Source organism: Zootoca vivipara, chromosome 10 (genome assembly GCF_963506605.1).
Source record: "Zootoca vivipara chromosome 10, rZooViv1.1, whole genome shotgun sequence".
Lineage (NCBI taxonomy): Eukaryota > Metazoa > Chordata > Lepidosauria > Squamata > Lacertidae > Zootoca > Zootoca vivipara.
In genome coordinates this window covers 14,412,532-14,428,433 of record NC_083285.1, presented here as the reverse complement: position 1 = coordinate 14,428,433, position 15,902 = coordinate 14,412,532, and the positions used below count along the sequence as shown (strand labels likewise).

The 15,902-nt window shown below is 45.1% G+C and overlaps 1 protein-coding gene across 1 annotated transcript in view; it reads right to left on the bottom strand.

Annotated features, from left to right (window-relative positions):
- The window catches only part of GRM8 (glutamate metabotropic receptor 8), a 496,390-nt gene extending 482,252 nt beyond the window's left edge, over positions 1 to 14,138 (bottom strand). Inside the window, exon 1 of the mRNA XM_035128427.2 lies at positions 13,283 to 14,138. Within this exon, the coding sequence (XP_034984318.2) occupies positions 13,283 to 13,792 (510 nt within the window). The 5' untranslated portion in view covers positions 13,793 to 14,138. The remainder of the gene's footprint in view (positions 1 to 13,282) is intronic.
- Positions 14,139 to 15,902: the final 1,764 nt, after the last annotated feature.

Below are 15,902 nucleotides of genomic sequence, written 5' to 3'. Positions count from 1 at the left end.
GCCCATTGAGAATTACTTGCTTTGTTCCCATATTGGCCCATTAACCAGGCCAGGAAGCTACCCTGGTTATTCCAAGAATTAGAAGGGGGAACCAGACATACATTTCCCAGCAGGGCCGGGCGGGGAGGGGAAGCGTCATTAAAGTCATAAAAAATTAAGAAAAACCCTGCCAAATTAAACCAAACGTCCATCTGGTCCTATATCCTATTCTCTTAGCAGCCAACCAGATGCCTATGATCAACTTGCAAACAGGTCCTGACTACAGCAGTATTGCATGGTGGGGTTTCATTTAAGAAATATTATGATATGTTCCCAAATCACTCTGTGCTCGCTCTGCTTTAATCTGCCACAGGGTTCCCAGCTGCTTCGTATACTATGAAATTCTGCATTCTCCATTTCCTATCATGGAGGGATCTAAAATTGCTAATAACCTCTTCCACTTTGGGCCAAAGTTGGTAAAATTTACAGGCACAGGAGCTCCTCTAGAGTAGATTAAGCCCGCCAAAATGCAGACGAATAGGTTCATGGGCTTTTAAAAGAAAGATGGATACACTCTGTGGTAAATAATTCTATAGCTCTGTGCTGATATTTTGTCTGCCCAGATCTTCTAACATTCTGCTTTATTGGACGACTCTGGGTTCTAGCTTTAAGAGAGAGGGAGAACAAATTATGCCTATTCACTTTTTTCACACTGTGCGTAATTCCATACACCTCTATCAATACACCCTTACTCAATTTTCCCCTAAACTAAGCTAAAAAGCCCCAAATGCTGTAACTTTTACTCATCCAGTGATGTCTGCTGATTGGCGGGTGTGTGCACACCCGCCAACATTTTGCCGATGAAAATAGGGGTGTATAGGGGCGTCCTGTTCTATAATAAGATGGGCAACTTCCGACTCATTTAAAAAGCTTCCCTATACAGGCCTGTCTTGAGATGTCTTCTAAAGGTTGTGTAGTTACTTATCTCCTTGGCTTGGGGGGGACACATAATTCCATACCCTCCAACATTTCTTCAATGAAAATAGGGATGTACTAAGGAAAAGCAGGACATTCCAGGACCAAATCAAAAATCAGGACGGCTTCTGTAAATCCAGGACTGTCCCTGGAAAAATGGGGCACATGCAAAATAACCAATGCAGTTGATAGCCTTCAAATAAACTATCCATGTACATACATGAAATTCCCCATTGTGCCTAACAAGTGTTCCCTGGTTCACACAGTCTGATCCACACAAAGAGCAGATGTGGTGGGAAACTCCATGGCTGGCCTATGGCACTTCAAATTGTGGGTCTGAGTTCCTGTTACTGCACACTCTTTCTCACACAACAGAAGACAAATTCCTATGTACAGAAAACCAAATGCCAAGGAGAAGTTTTGCTGCAGCAAGCATGCCACATAGCTAATGCATAAACTGGGCCTCAGCCAGAGGAAATCAAGTTTCTCCTCTCCATTTGTGCATCTCCTTATACAGGGCAGAGTTTATTCTGCACTAAAAAAAAAAATCAGCACCAAATCAATAACAATTCTGTGCCGAAGGAAGCTGAGTTCTGTGACCTGCATTACAAACTGAGTGCATTTCCAGAGTCCCTCGTATTTTGCATAAGCTATTTTGCATAACATATTCTGGTTTTGCTAGTATTGCAGAGGAGCAAGGAGCTATGATAAGCCCAAGTCCTGCCCCTAACCATAGGAAATTATATTCAGGCATCCTTCTAGTTTCTGAAATTGTTGCAGGCCTTGCCCACAAAGTTTGAAGAATAGCTCTGCAGCTGCTAAGGACTACAAACTTGATCTTTTTAAATTTAAAAAATACAAGACATATGAAATGAGAGTTTGAGGTCATTGTGTCCCGTTGTTTTGAACGTTCACTTCAAGCAGGATTTTAACTGGCTCCATCTCTTCCTAGTGAAACCTTCAAATTAAAGCAAAATAAAACCACTAAGAAGAATGGGATACACTGGTTCACGGGAAAGAAGTATACTACAGTGGTACCTCGCAAGACGAATGCCCTGCAAGATGAATTTTTCACAAGATGAATGCATCTTGCAATCTGATGGTGACTCGCAAGACGAATTCGTTTTGCGAAAAATTCATCTTGCGAATCGCGGTTTCCCATAGGAATGCATTGAAATTTAATTAATGCATTCCTATGGGCAAAAAGAAAAAGAAATGTCAATGCATTCCTATGGGAAACCGCGATTTGCAAGACGGATTTTTCACAAAATGAATTGACTCGCAGAACGAATTAAATTCATCTTGCGAGGCACCACTGTATAATATATAACACTTCAGGATCAGTTATGACACTAGATACCCATGAGAGTTAATTCTGGAGTTGAAGATAAGTTGTGTGGTTTCCAATTTCATGCATCCTTTCAATTTTTCACACAATTTCACACTATAACAGTTTGGGACGCATCTGGATGTTTAACTTTCCCCTATGTTTAAGTGCACAATAAAATCTGTTCACATCATTATGGTAAGTTATCAAGCATCAGTTGCATCCGCCTGTTCGTTCAAGCTCCATCAATACTGCCATGAGCTGAGCAGAATCATATCACCACGGACCTCTACAAAAAAAGGAGCAACTGGGGCAAGACAAACTAGCACTCACGTTGTGACTACAGAGCAGGTTGTGTGTTACAGTTGTGCATGTTATGTGCAATTAATATATGGTGCTAAGGTTGTACAACAAGTGTGGGGAACCATTGGCCCTCCAGGTGTTGCGATACTAATAATTCCCATTAGCCCCAACAAGCATGGCCAATGGCCAGGGATGATGGGAGTAGTAGTTCGACCAGATCTGGAGGACCAAAGTTTCCCCAGACCTGTTGTAGAGGCTCAAACCAAACTCAAAAAGAAGACTATAGGAAGCATTAGCCTATCTCTGCATATCTCACCTGTGGCTGTAATCAGATTCTGAACCTGAGAATCCGGTATGTGTTTTTTCACTCCCACTCATAGCACAGAAACACCCTCCGACACCTAGCAGACACCAGAAAGGGTGAATCATGTTCATGACACCTCGGGTGTAAAAGTCTACAAAACCCCAAATTAATGCACTGTTAAGTTGACACTCCTTCAGCTCAAGAAAATGAACACAAATTAATGTTGATGCTAATCAATCCAAGCAATGCACATGGAATTTGAAAATCAATTATCTCTTCCAAGTGCGGTAAAATATTTACCGCAGTGTTTTGGCACTGGGAGTTGGATTGAGCTTCCTGAACCCTTCGCTGTGTGCTCACATCTCCAAAGAAAGAACATTAGTCTGCAAAACTAGTCGTATCTTGTTTGCAGTAAGTCACAGGGAACTGACTAGACGTATTTCTGAGTATTCATGCACAGGAATGAGTTAGCTATTGCATCCAAGGCCCAGGGCTTTTTCTCAGCCACAACTCGTTGGAACTCAGTTCCAGCTCCTCTCAAGTGGGCACCATTGCCATTATAAGAGAACAAGGAAGGCATTCATGGTGAGTTCCGGCAGCACCCCTTTTTCTAGAAAAATAGCACTGTCAAGGCCCATGGAAGTTCATGGGTTGAAAGTAATCACAAGCAACTTATTGCACTGGTTTCAGAAGAACTTTAGAATGATAACTTTCCATTAGCTTTGGACAACTGCACCTCTGATAGACCACTGATTGGATTATTGTTTGTGATATTTAAATGTGGCATTGCCAAAATAACGAGCACTGAAGTGACTGGTGTCAGCCAGTATTCTCTCTCACACTAAGAACAAAAGAAACCAAGTAAAAACAAATGTTCCTACTTGCTAAAAAGAAAAAGTCAGTTGCAATATACCAAAATCAGCAGCACGCGAATACCCAAATACCGCTTCCAGTACATGCAATGTAAAACTTGCATATCCATTTTCACATCAAAAGAAGCATGCCTTCAGTTCAAAATAGGGCCAATGAACATCGTAATGTGGGTGGAGATATTTAGCTCGATATACATCTTTGGCTCAATACACAGGATTCTGTTGTGACCAAGAGGAAGCTTTATTGCTGAGCAGTTCAGCCTGGACTTCAGTTTGTACAGATGCTCTGACATGCCACTTGACACTTTCTCAATGATTACAAAAAGGATTTTGAATTATCAACATGCACCATACATTAAGATCATCTCAGACCAAGCTCTCGGTGTCCCCATTTTGGGTGGTTACATGGGGTGTCTTGTGAGAACAGTACCTTCTCTGTGGTGTCACCCCAACAATGAACTACCTTTCACCTGGTGCCTTCTTTATTATCTTTTAGGTATCAGGTGAAAACCTATTTTTGCAAGATGGAGCATTCATTTCCTAACAAAAATAAATAAATATCTGCAACATCTCTCTCATTTAGCTTGAATGAGGAATTAAATGTACACATCAGCTGATTAAAATAATGGCAGGCTAGATTGGACGGAATGGGATTCAAAAGCCATGACGTTCCTTACTGATGCCAAAGAGTTGCCATCAAGTTAGCAAGTCTAAATTAGCAGCCTTTGCAACAGCATCCGTCTCCCCAAGATCCTGTAAACACACTGTTTGGAGACAAATTTATACTAGGTGCAATGTGGATGTACAAGAAAGAGGCAAAATGAACAATTCCCGGCACTAATTGGAATGATTACAATCTCTTTCATGTGGATAGTAGGAGGACTGACTGATAAGAAAGGCGTCTTCAGAAGAAACCAGAGTGCAGCTCCGTTCCCCATGAAGCTCCATTGTGTATATAGATTAATCACAGGATTTAATCATTACTGGGTGGAGTAGGGAGTTCCCTGTTGCTGTTATGTTCTTGTTTAACAAAGATAGTACAGTACAGTTCTTGCCTAGCTGTGAGATTGGTGTATCTCTAAGCCTTCAGGAAAACTTGAGAAAGATCAAAGAAGCCCATACATTTTTGCCCATCTCAATGATGCAATTGGAGCAATGCATTAATTTACTTATACCTACTTTTGAATCAAGTGATCCTCAAGGCAGCTTACATCAGGATGCAATAAATCAACACACACACTCCCAAAAACACTCACAAAGAGAGGCAAAGCATGCATTACTTGTGTGATCAAGAGATGCAGGGAAAGTCTTAGGAATCAAGAGTGAGGGATGCCAGGTTTTCACCTTGTTATTAGGTAAAGGTAAAGGACCCCTGGCAGTTAAGTCCAGTCGCAAATGACTCTGAGGTTGCGGCGCTCATCTCACTTTAACGGCCGAGGGAGCTGACATTTGTCCACAGACAGTTTTTCCAGGTCATGTGGCCAGCATGACTAAGCCATGCTTCTGGCAAAACCAGAGCAGTGCACGGAAACACCATTTACCGGAGAAGTACCTATTTATCTACTTGCACTTTGATGTGCTTTCAAACTGCTAGGTTGGCAGGAGCTGGGACCGAGCAACAAGAGCTCACCCCATCACGGGGATTCAAACCACCGACCTTCCAATCAGCAAGCCCTAGGCTCAACCCCTAAAAGGTTGTTCCATGAGTAGCTGTGGATAAGGTCTGCGCAATACACAGCAAGCAATAAAAACGTAGACGTAAGAGCAGGATTACAGAATGACTATATGTGAACAGGTGTTATGCAAACAGCCACTTCTTGCAGAAGTGAGAAAAAGCAGCTTCAGAAAAGAGTGATTTGGAGTGGGAAAGCAGTAGTAAAGGTAAAGGGACGCCTGACCAGGAGCGGTGCTAGGGCTTTTTGCGCCCTAGACAAAAACACCTTCTGGCGCCCCCCAGGCGCATGCATCATGACGCATGCATCATGACGCGCGCACACACACCGCTGATGCCCCTGCATCCCCTCCATTGGCGGGAGGTGCGTGGGCCAAGGGGGAGCTCGGTGCCCTCCTGCCTGTGGAGGGGACGCTTTGAGCTCCTCAGCGGCGGCGGCTGCAGCGAGTGAGCGGCGGCGGCGGCAGCAGCGCCCATAGCTGAAGGCTTCAGTTGCGGGCGCTGCCGCTGCTTGCTCACTGTAGCCGCTGAGGAGCTCACAGCGTCCCCTCCGTGGGTGGGAGGGCGCTGAGCTCTCCTTTTGGCTCCCGCTCCTCCTGCCTGTGGAGGGGACACTGGGGGCTCCTCGGCGAGCGGGCGGGCGGGCAGGCGGCGGCGGCAGCGCCCATAGCTGAAGGCTTTGGCTGCAGGCGCTTGCCACCACTACTGGCGCGGGGGTTTTGCGGGGCAGGCTCGGCAGCGCCCCCTCCATTTTCGTGCCCTAGGCAATGGCCTAGTCCGCGTAAATGGATTCACCAGCCCTGCGTCTGACCATTAGGTCCAGTTGCGGACGACTCTGGGGTTGCGGCACTCATCTTGCTTTATTGGCCAAGGGAGCCGGCGTACAGCTTCTGGGTCATGTGGCCAGCATGACTAAACTGCTTCTGGCAAACCAGAGTAGCGCACGGCGGCAGCAGTAGGCAGGTTTAATTTGTCTCTGTTCCTCCCCACCCCCCGCAAAAAAAAAACCCTTCCTGCTTTCAGCTGCTCATCCTCCCCATGGTTGGGTAGAGAGGAGGGAATATGTATCTGAAGTCTTGGGAAAGGTGGTCAGAGGTGGTTTTTCAGCAGAAAATTGGCAGGCATGCAGAATCATTAAACATCTTAAAGACACCATTTCCCCACAGACCCAGTTGCTGGAAATCACAAGTGAGGAGAGTGCTATTGCGTTCAGGTCCTGCTTACAGGATTTTCACAAGAACCGGTTGCACTGGGGGAACAAGATGTTAGACTAGATGGGCCATTAGCCTAAACCAGCAGGGCTCTCCTTACTTTCTTATGACCCCAGGGCCGTCTCAAGCAGGTCGGGCGCCCTGGCGCCGTGGCGTGGAGATCGCTCCAGCGCCCCCGCCCTGCTCCTGCCAACCTAGCAGTTTGCCGCGCAGCACCCACCTGCCGCCCTGGCGCCCTGCGCCACAGAGACTATCCCTAGAGCCGGGCCTGTATGACCCTAGCCCAGTGTTTCCCAACCTTGTGCCTCCAGCTGTTTTCGGACTACAATTCCCATCATTCCTGACCACTGATCTTGCTAGCTAGGGATGATGGGAGTTGTAGTCCCAAAACATCTGGAGGCACAAGGTTGGGAAACACTGGGCTAGCCATTGCTTGCATCCACACTCTGGGTGGCTTCCAACATATATAAAAACATAATAAAGCATGAAACATTTTTTTTAAAAAAACCTTCCCTATACAGGACTGCCTTCAGGTGTCTTCCAACATTTCTCTGGGGAAAATAAGGACATTCTGGGATCAAATCGGAAACCACGATGGCTTCTGTAAATCCAGGACTGTCCCTGGAAAATAAGGACACTTGGAGGGTCTGTTTATTCCCCTTTTGTTCTTCATATGAGACTTCCTCAACCTCGGCCCTCCAGATGTTTTTGTCCTACAACTCCCATGATCCCTAGCTAGCAGGACCAGTGGTCAAGGATGATGGGAATTGTTGTCTCAAAACATCTGGAGGGCCGAGGTTGAGGAAGCCTGTTATAGTTCATCACTCATCCCTTCTTCCCTGGTAGGGGTTCGCCATTTTGTGGTTTGCCTCAGGTGCCAAAATGCATTGGGCTGGCCCTGACTGTAAGTTAACACCAAGCTATGCATTGTGTTTGGCTAGGGATTGTGGCTTGTAAGGGATAAATAAACACGATATTGGGTTTGGATGTGATGCTAAGCTCTCTTTTTACTAATTTCTTCACACACTTCTGCAACAATTGAATCTGGTTATCAATCTTGCTCCTATTGGTATGCCAATAGCCAGAATTATTCTTGGCCACAGCAGAGTGTGACAGTATGTTGGGAAATGGCTTTGGGAGAGTGTGAGGGATGAGGTGGTTCTTGAGGAAGAGGAGGCTGAGATAGTAAACTGTCCCAGGTATTCCCAGGTATTTCAGAGAGTCTGGGCTTCAGCTGGAACTCATGTGATAAGATTTGCCAATGACAATATTGTGAAGAACAGAACGTTGATTTCCTCCATTCAAAAAAAAAACTGTGTACTTCTCAGGGATTAGCTCTCAAACACCTATAAAAGCCCTAAAATACAAGTCCCTTCAAATATCATGTTCTGGGTTCTCCCCCACCCCACTCTCATTAAAGTTATTTTGCATGATCTATAATTAAAACCTGAAAGAGATGTCGCCTCCTTTTGCCAGCAACTGTGTTACATCAATTAAATGGGTAAGTAGGAGCTTTCCCCAGAGGGGGGCACCATGTGACTCTGTATTGATTAAGACTGCAGTGGAATGTTATTTGCAATCTCATTGCATAATGGAAATCAGGAAGTAGCTGTCATGCTTTCAGAAGACAAATTGCTTCTATCGGAGACAATTCATAGGCTTCTCTCCTTCTTGCTGTTCTCAATGTGCTGCTAATGCATGTTCTACAGGGATTAGTCTCTAAAATCAGTCTCCAATAGTAAAAATGAGGGAGAGCTGTAATCTAGGTGATCCTGCATTAAGTGATCAAGATGTCTATCGCTACTTCTGATTTATGTATTATTTAACCAGGGTAGAAAAGACTTGAGGAAAAAGGAGCAGGCAATTAAAAAAGAGATGCGTACAGAAGGCAGTATGATAGTTACCTGCAAAGACAGGAATGTAATCAAGACTAGTGACTCAGATTTAAGGGGTGTGTGTGTTAAACTACCACCTAGGGAGATAATTTTCAAACATTCATTTCTATAGCAGCATTTTTAAGGTATGAAATAGTAATTCCCTGCAAACCTCCGAGCCAATGCTCACAACCAATGCTATAAAGAAAGTAGTGTTTTGAGCGTGCTTAGATGCTTTTATTCTATGCTACACTCCCAGCCATTTAAATATTAAAATGATTTCCATGATTCTAAAAACTCTATAACATAAGGATTTGGGAGGGGAGAGAAATGTGTCTCACATCCTTACTAAGCTATGCTGTTTGCTGGTCGAGCCAGGAAAGTCGCACTTCCTTCATCTCAATCTACTTCATAGGATTGCTGTATTCTCTATTGCCCAAGAGGGTTTAAGTTATAAGATTTAGCTAGAGAGCATTTGGAAAAATGGCTTGATTTTAAGAGCAGCTCAGCAATGACAACCAATGCCCTAAAGGTGTGATGGGTTCTCTCTTGCTAGAGGTCTATAAGCAGAGGCGAGTTAGGTGTGCTCTCATTCTGGATTCCCTGCATTAAGCAGGTGGCGTTATTCAGGTCCCTCCCAATTCTATGATTCTAAAACCACTTTCCAGAACTCTGTGGGCAATGGCAAGAGACAAATATGAACAATATTTCTTATAAGCTTTCGCTGATCTGATCCTTTTCACTCATCATGTCTGGCAACAGCTGGAAAATTGCAGGCAAGTGAATTCACACCAGATGTGTTACTGCATCTCCAAGGAATGCCATGAGGAATGGCTGGGGGGTGGGAAGCATCTCTTTCAAAACCATGTGTCTCAGTTAGGGGTGTTAGATATAGTCTGCATTTAAAGGCACATTTACCGAATTTTCACGTCCTGAAACAGGAGGCGAACCAAAAACGCAGCAGACCTTCAAATTTTTCAATGAAGTTCTCCAGTCAAGTGATGTGTACAAAATATGCATAGAGTACTGGGTAATGTATGCATAAAGATGCACGTGTTAGTGAAGACAGCGCAGAACAATGCAGTAAATTAAGGGAACCTGCTTTGCAAAAACATGCACTGGGCCAAAGTACAAGACGTGTATTTTAGAAGAAATTTGGTGAATTTTTATGACTTACAAAAATTGCAAAAATGATGTGGAAATGCGGAGAAAATGTGTGGAAAAATGAGAAAATGAAACTGACAGATTTGTCCATCTCTAGTCTCCATGTAGTAAATATTCCTTTGGGCAACCTAGACAGTCCTTCCTTTGCCCTCTATAGCTTAAAGGTAAAGGGACCCCTGACCATTAGGTCCAGTCGTGACCGACTCTGGGGTTGCGCGCTCATCTCGCATTATTGGCCGAGGAAGCCGGCGTATAGCTTCCAGGTCATGGGGCCAGCATGACTAAGCCGCTTCTGGCAAACCAGAGCAGCGCATGGAAACGCCGTTTACCTTCCCGCTGTAGCGGTTCCTATTTATCTACTTGCATTTTGAGGTGCTTTCGAACTGCTAGGTTGGCAGGAGCTAGGACCAAGCAACGGGAGCTCACCCCGTCACAGGGATTCGAACCACCGACCTTCTGATCAGCAAGCCCTAGGCTCAGTGGTTTAACCACAGCGCCACCTGGGTCCCTCTCTATAGCTTGACCATCCCTAAATGCTTAGAGCCATGTTGACCGCCAATGTGGAGGCTCCATGAGACAACTGCACCATCCTCCAAAAGGAGAGCTTAAGGAACCTTGGCAACTCAAGGAAGCACCCAACACTCTCCCCCATCTCTTGTTTGAATCTTGTGGCTGAACTGCTGGCACCTCTGATCACTGCTAGCCAAATGCTAACTCTGGTTGTCCGACATTTTCATGTGTGAATGAAAAGGATAGAACTTTCACAACACTCGGCTCAGATACAGTGCTTTGCAAATGGAAGCGGTTCACACATCTGTGTTTGTGTGTGGCACTTGTTATAAGCATGATCATTCCCAACAGAAGATGAGAAGAGAACCGGGATAATAAGTGTCACTCCAGATAAGTATCTATAACAGACAGTATCCATGGTATGTACTAAAACCATCTAATGCACCATTATCTATTTACCATCCTGCAGGATTTAAAATTAAATGCTAGCTGCCTAATCAGTTCCAACTGAGTTTATTGATTAGGACTCTGTCATCTGTCCACTGTGCTTGATGAGTCTAGAAGTGGCAGGTTTACCTTTCCACTGTTTGTGCTCTAGGACATAATAAAGTATATGATGAAGGTAATCAATTACACGTCAACACAATTGTTGTTCTGAAGCAATCTGCTGGGACTCGTCTGGGAAAAATTATAACCTTGCGGAAATTAAGGAAGAGGCTAAGTTTCTCAGAGAAGTAATGACACTTCATTATATTTAATTTGGTTAGACATACAGATCAATATTTCCAGCATTCGAGGCATATTTGCCCATTTAAACGATCCTCCCTGGTCCTCTTACAAGCAGATTTGTGTGTAAGACTTGCATCTGATTGTCCTGTAATTGTGTTGTCAGACAGAGGTAGTCTAGAAGAATGTACAATTAAATACAGAAATAGCCTGAGCCACAACAGTGAATACACTTAAGTATCGATAGTTGCATCTACCTCAATTAAATGATCCATTAAGTTCACAAGTACATAACCAAAGTTCTGCAACACAAAAGTCTGTGCTAGCAATTGTTAAGCACACAATGGCTTCTGTTCTGCGCAATGATCCCATTCTGGATCCTCCAATCCAAGCACAATTCAGAGGACTGTCCTTAACCTTTAAGTGAGGAATAAGAAACTCTTTTTTTTCCAGACCGAGGGCCAAATTCTCTTCTGGACCACCTTCCAGGGGCCACATAACAGTGGAGTGCAGAGACAGAGGTAAAAATGGCTAGAGAGATGAATGTAACTTTTATCTTTGTATATAGACTGGTTTCTATATTCACACATTCATGTGAACCTCTCTATCCCCCATCCAGACAAACAAGAGTTCAAGACACACTCTAGCCAGGCTGAGGAAGGTGTGTGCTCTGGTAAAGGTAAAGGTAAAGGGACCCCTGACCATTAGGTCCAGTCGTGACCGACTCTGGGGTTGCAGCACTCATCTTGCTTCATTGGCCGAGGGAGTCAGTGTACAGCTTCTGGGTCATGTGGCCAGTATGACTAAGCCGCTTCTGGCGAGCCAGAACAGCACACGGAAACACCGTTTACCTTCCCGCCAGAGTGGTACCTAATTATCTACTTGCACTTTGACATGCTTTTGAACTGCTAGGTGGGCAGGAGCTGGGACCAAACAACGGGAGCTCACCCCGTCGCGGGGATTCGAAGCGCCTTCTGATCTTCTGATCGGCAAGCCCTAGGCTCTGTGGTTTAACCCACAGCACCACCGTGCTCTGTGGAGAGTCCTAAAGGCCAGACAGAGAAGTGCAAATGGCCACATTTGGCCCCCCAAACCTAAGGTTCCCCACCCCTGCTTTAAAGCAAAAATAGCTAGGGGTCTAAATGATTGCTTTTCCTCCCACACAAATCGGTCTGAGTAATCAGGTAATCCTCTTAGGCCTGTCTGCAAATCTGCATGCCATCAGGAACAAGGTGGGTGGTGACCAGAGAGAGAGCTGTTTCAGTTGTGACATCCCATCTTTGGTTTGGAACTCCCTCCCCAGGAAGCTTTCCCTGGCACCATCTTTGTTTTAGTTATTTAGCCAATTTTTTTAATGCCAAAGCTATTTAGATTTATCAGTCTCTAACAGGATTTTATTTCTTACCCCATGTTGTTGTATTTTGTTATTATCTCATCTAGGCCACTCTTAAAGTTGTTTGAATGGATGTCTTCTTCAAAGGTTTCGAAATAATATTACAACATATTCACACACTCATGTCTAAGCAAAAACTCCACATATGACTTGTAATGTGATCTTAAACTACAGAGCCTCTTGGGCCTGTCGATCGGAAGGTCGGCAGTTTGAATCCCTGCGATGGAGTGAGCTCCCGTTGCTCTGTCCCAGCTCCTGCCAACCTAGCAGTTTGAAAGCACACCAGTGCAAGTAGATAAATAGCGGAAGGTAAAAGCCGTTTCCGTGCGCTCTGGCTTCTGTCATGGTGTCCCGTTGCACCAGAAGCGGTTTAGTCATGCTGGCCACATGACCCGGAAAGCTGTCTGTGGACAAACGCCGGCTCCCTTGTCCTGAAAGAGATGAGCGCTGCAACCCCATAGTCGCCTTTACCTTTTTACCTTTACCTTTACCTTTTTACCTTATTTTAACTTTGGTAATAGTAATAAACGTAGTGAAGTCTATTCATCCCCAACCCAAGTCTACAAGCCTGCACTGTCATTCAACTCCCATCACTCTTCTCCATCATCTCCCCAAAGGGAGAAGATATTTGACTGTAAGTTTCTCAAGGCAGGGACATTAGCATGTCCTGTGAAGTACTATGTACATTTCTATATGGCACTTGTTGATAATAATATACAGTCTACAACAATCTTCATTTTTTACACACACAAGATATGAAATATTTTCCAACACATACCACATATATGAATAGGGGGGTACAAATTAATTTCCCCTACTATTTGAACTATGGTTTGTATTATATTGGGGAAATGTTCTTGCTGAGATACCCCAAACCACAGCTGGATTGCTTCTTACTTGCGTTCATTACATTTCATTGCGTTCATTACATTACATTCCGCACATTAGATGAAGAGTTAAAAGCACACCTACCTTAAAAAGTCTTAAAATGTTAGCCACCATAATGGACACTGAACTTGCAGCAGCACCTATAACCCCGGTTATCTTGTCTGGCTTCGTGAAAATAGGTGGGTCCCCATTAGCACACTTCACGTCGGACCCGTCTTTCTCTATCAAGGCTTGCACAAATGTTAAAGACTGCTCCAAAGCGTAGGTGTCCCTGGAGCAGGTGTCGAGTATCCGGACACCTAAAGTGACATTGGCAAGGAGGTCAGGGTCCTTGTTGATCTGATCGATTGCATATAGCATTGCCTCGAGCCGGTGGATTCCCTTTTCCTTCTTGAGCTCCCCACAAGGTACTCCTCTTTCCCCCTTTGCGTGGACAGGGAAGAGTCCCCCCAAAATGACATCTCCATCGAGTCGGATGGAGTGGGCATATTCCTGGCCATGAGTTCCTCGCATCATCGGCAGCATCCAACAGAATTTGGCTGCGAGTAGGAAGAAACAGTGGCCGGAGACTAGATGCTTGTCCTCGTATACCATTTTTCCGGAAGGTGTTGTTGCAATCCAAGACCCAGGTTCTTCTCTGGCTAGAGGTGAAGGTGGACGATTTGAAACAGCCCCTTCTGAAGGCTACCATCAGTGCCCAATGAATCAGAAGATAGGACCATGCAGTAGGTAGAAAAGGAGGACAGTAGGGTGGTGGTTGCTTCTCAACAGAAGTCCTCAAGAAGCCTTTCACAAAAAGAATCCATTGGGATTAACTTTTCCATGTGTTACTTTTGCTTATGGAGTATTTTCAGTGATGGCAGACTGTCATTAGGGTAAATGCATCCGATGCTGGGAGCAGATCAGCAGTTCACATCCTTGGATGACGTCCTGAGATGGAGACACTCCTGAAATATCGGGGGGGGGGAATATAGAAAACTGCTTAGTTCAGCTATATTAATTTTGCTATTACACTATGATCATTGTCTGGAGCAGAGTTTATTGCTGAGGTTTTACCCTTCATTTCCTCCGGAGATATTCACTCGCTGCTCTTTGTCAATATACAAACATTCCATTACTTGGAAACATTAGTTTCAGGAGACAACTGAAGGCGTGACACAAACATCTCCTCTGCGGGAAGAATTTCAAGCGCAGATGCACTTTTAGCTCTTGTGTCTCAGAGGGGAATGAAGGGAAATCTGCCACTTCAGATGCTAACCATTATTGTGGAAAGATGCACAACTCATTCATAAGTCTCTTTTTAGCACTGTCCTACGATGTCTGACACTACAATTCTATGACTCCATGATTAACCCTGAGAGAGCAAGGCAGCAATTACATTAGCAGAGCTGAAGCAATAGCAGAAGCTCAACCCAACAGGGTCTGAAGCGACAGTAATAATAATTATAATAATTATAATAATTTATTATTTATAGCCCGCCCATCTGGCTGGGTTTCCCCAGCCACTCTGGGCGGCTTACAACAGAAGAATAAAATAATCAATTAAAGATTAAAAGCCTCTCTAAACAGGGCTGCCTTCAGATGTCTTCTAAAAATCTGGTGGCTGTTTTTCTCTTTGACATCTGATGGGAGGGCGTTCCAAAGGGTGGGCCCCACTACCGAGAAGGCCCTCTGCCTGGTTCCCTGCAACTTGGCTTCTCGCAATGAGGGAACCGCCAGAAGGCCCTCGGTGCTGGACCTCAGTGTCCAGGCAGAATGATGGAGGTGGAGACACTCCTTCAGGTATACTGGACCAAGGCCATTTAGGGCTTTAAAGGTCAACACCAACACTTTGAATTTTGCTCGGAAACGTACTGGGATCCAATGTAGATCTTTCAAGACCGGTGTTATGTGGTCTCGGCGGCCGCTCCTAGTCACCAGTCTAGCTGCCGCATTCTGGATTAGTTGTAGTTTCCGAGTCACCTTTAAAGGTAGCCCCATGTAGAGCGCATTGCAGTAGTCCAAGCGGGAGATAACTAGAGCATGCACCACTCTGGCTAGACAGTCTGCAGGCAGGTAGGGTCTCAGCCTGCGTACCAGATGGAGCTGATAGATAAGCTGCCCTGGACACAGAATTGACCTGCGCCTCCATGGACAGCTGTGAATCCAAAATGACTCCCAGGCTGCGCACCTGGTCCTTCAGGGGCACAGTTACCCCATTCAGAACCAGGGAATCCTCCACACCTGCCCGCTTCCTGTCCCCCACGAACAGTACTTCTGTCTGCCGTTTACCTTCCCGCCAGGGTGGTCCCTATTTATCTACTTCCACTTTAATGTGCTTTCGAACTGCTAGGTGGGCAGGAGCTGGGACCAAGCAACGGGAGCTCACCCCGTCGCGGGGATTCGAACCGCCGACCTTCTGATCAGCAAGCCCTAGGCTCTGTGGTTTAGACCACAGCGCCACCCGTGTCCCACGCCCTTAGTATTATTTTAATGAGAAGTGATATATGATCAGTGATGTGATATTTATTATTAGCGTGGATTACAGAGCCAGTGTGGCATAATAGTTAAGAGTATAGGATGAGGACCTAGAAGACCACAAAGTTCAAACCTCCACCCAGCCGCAGAAGTCACTGGGAAGCCTTGGGCTAGTCACTCAATCTCAGCCTGACCTACCTCACAGGGTTGCTGTGAGGATAAAGTAGGGTTGAGGAGAATTATGTAT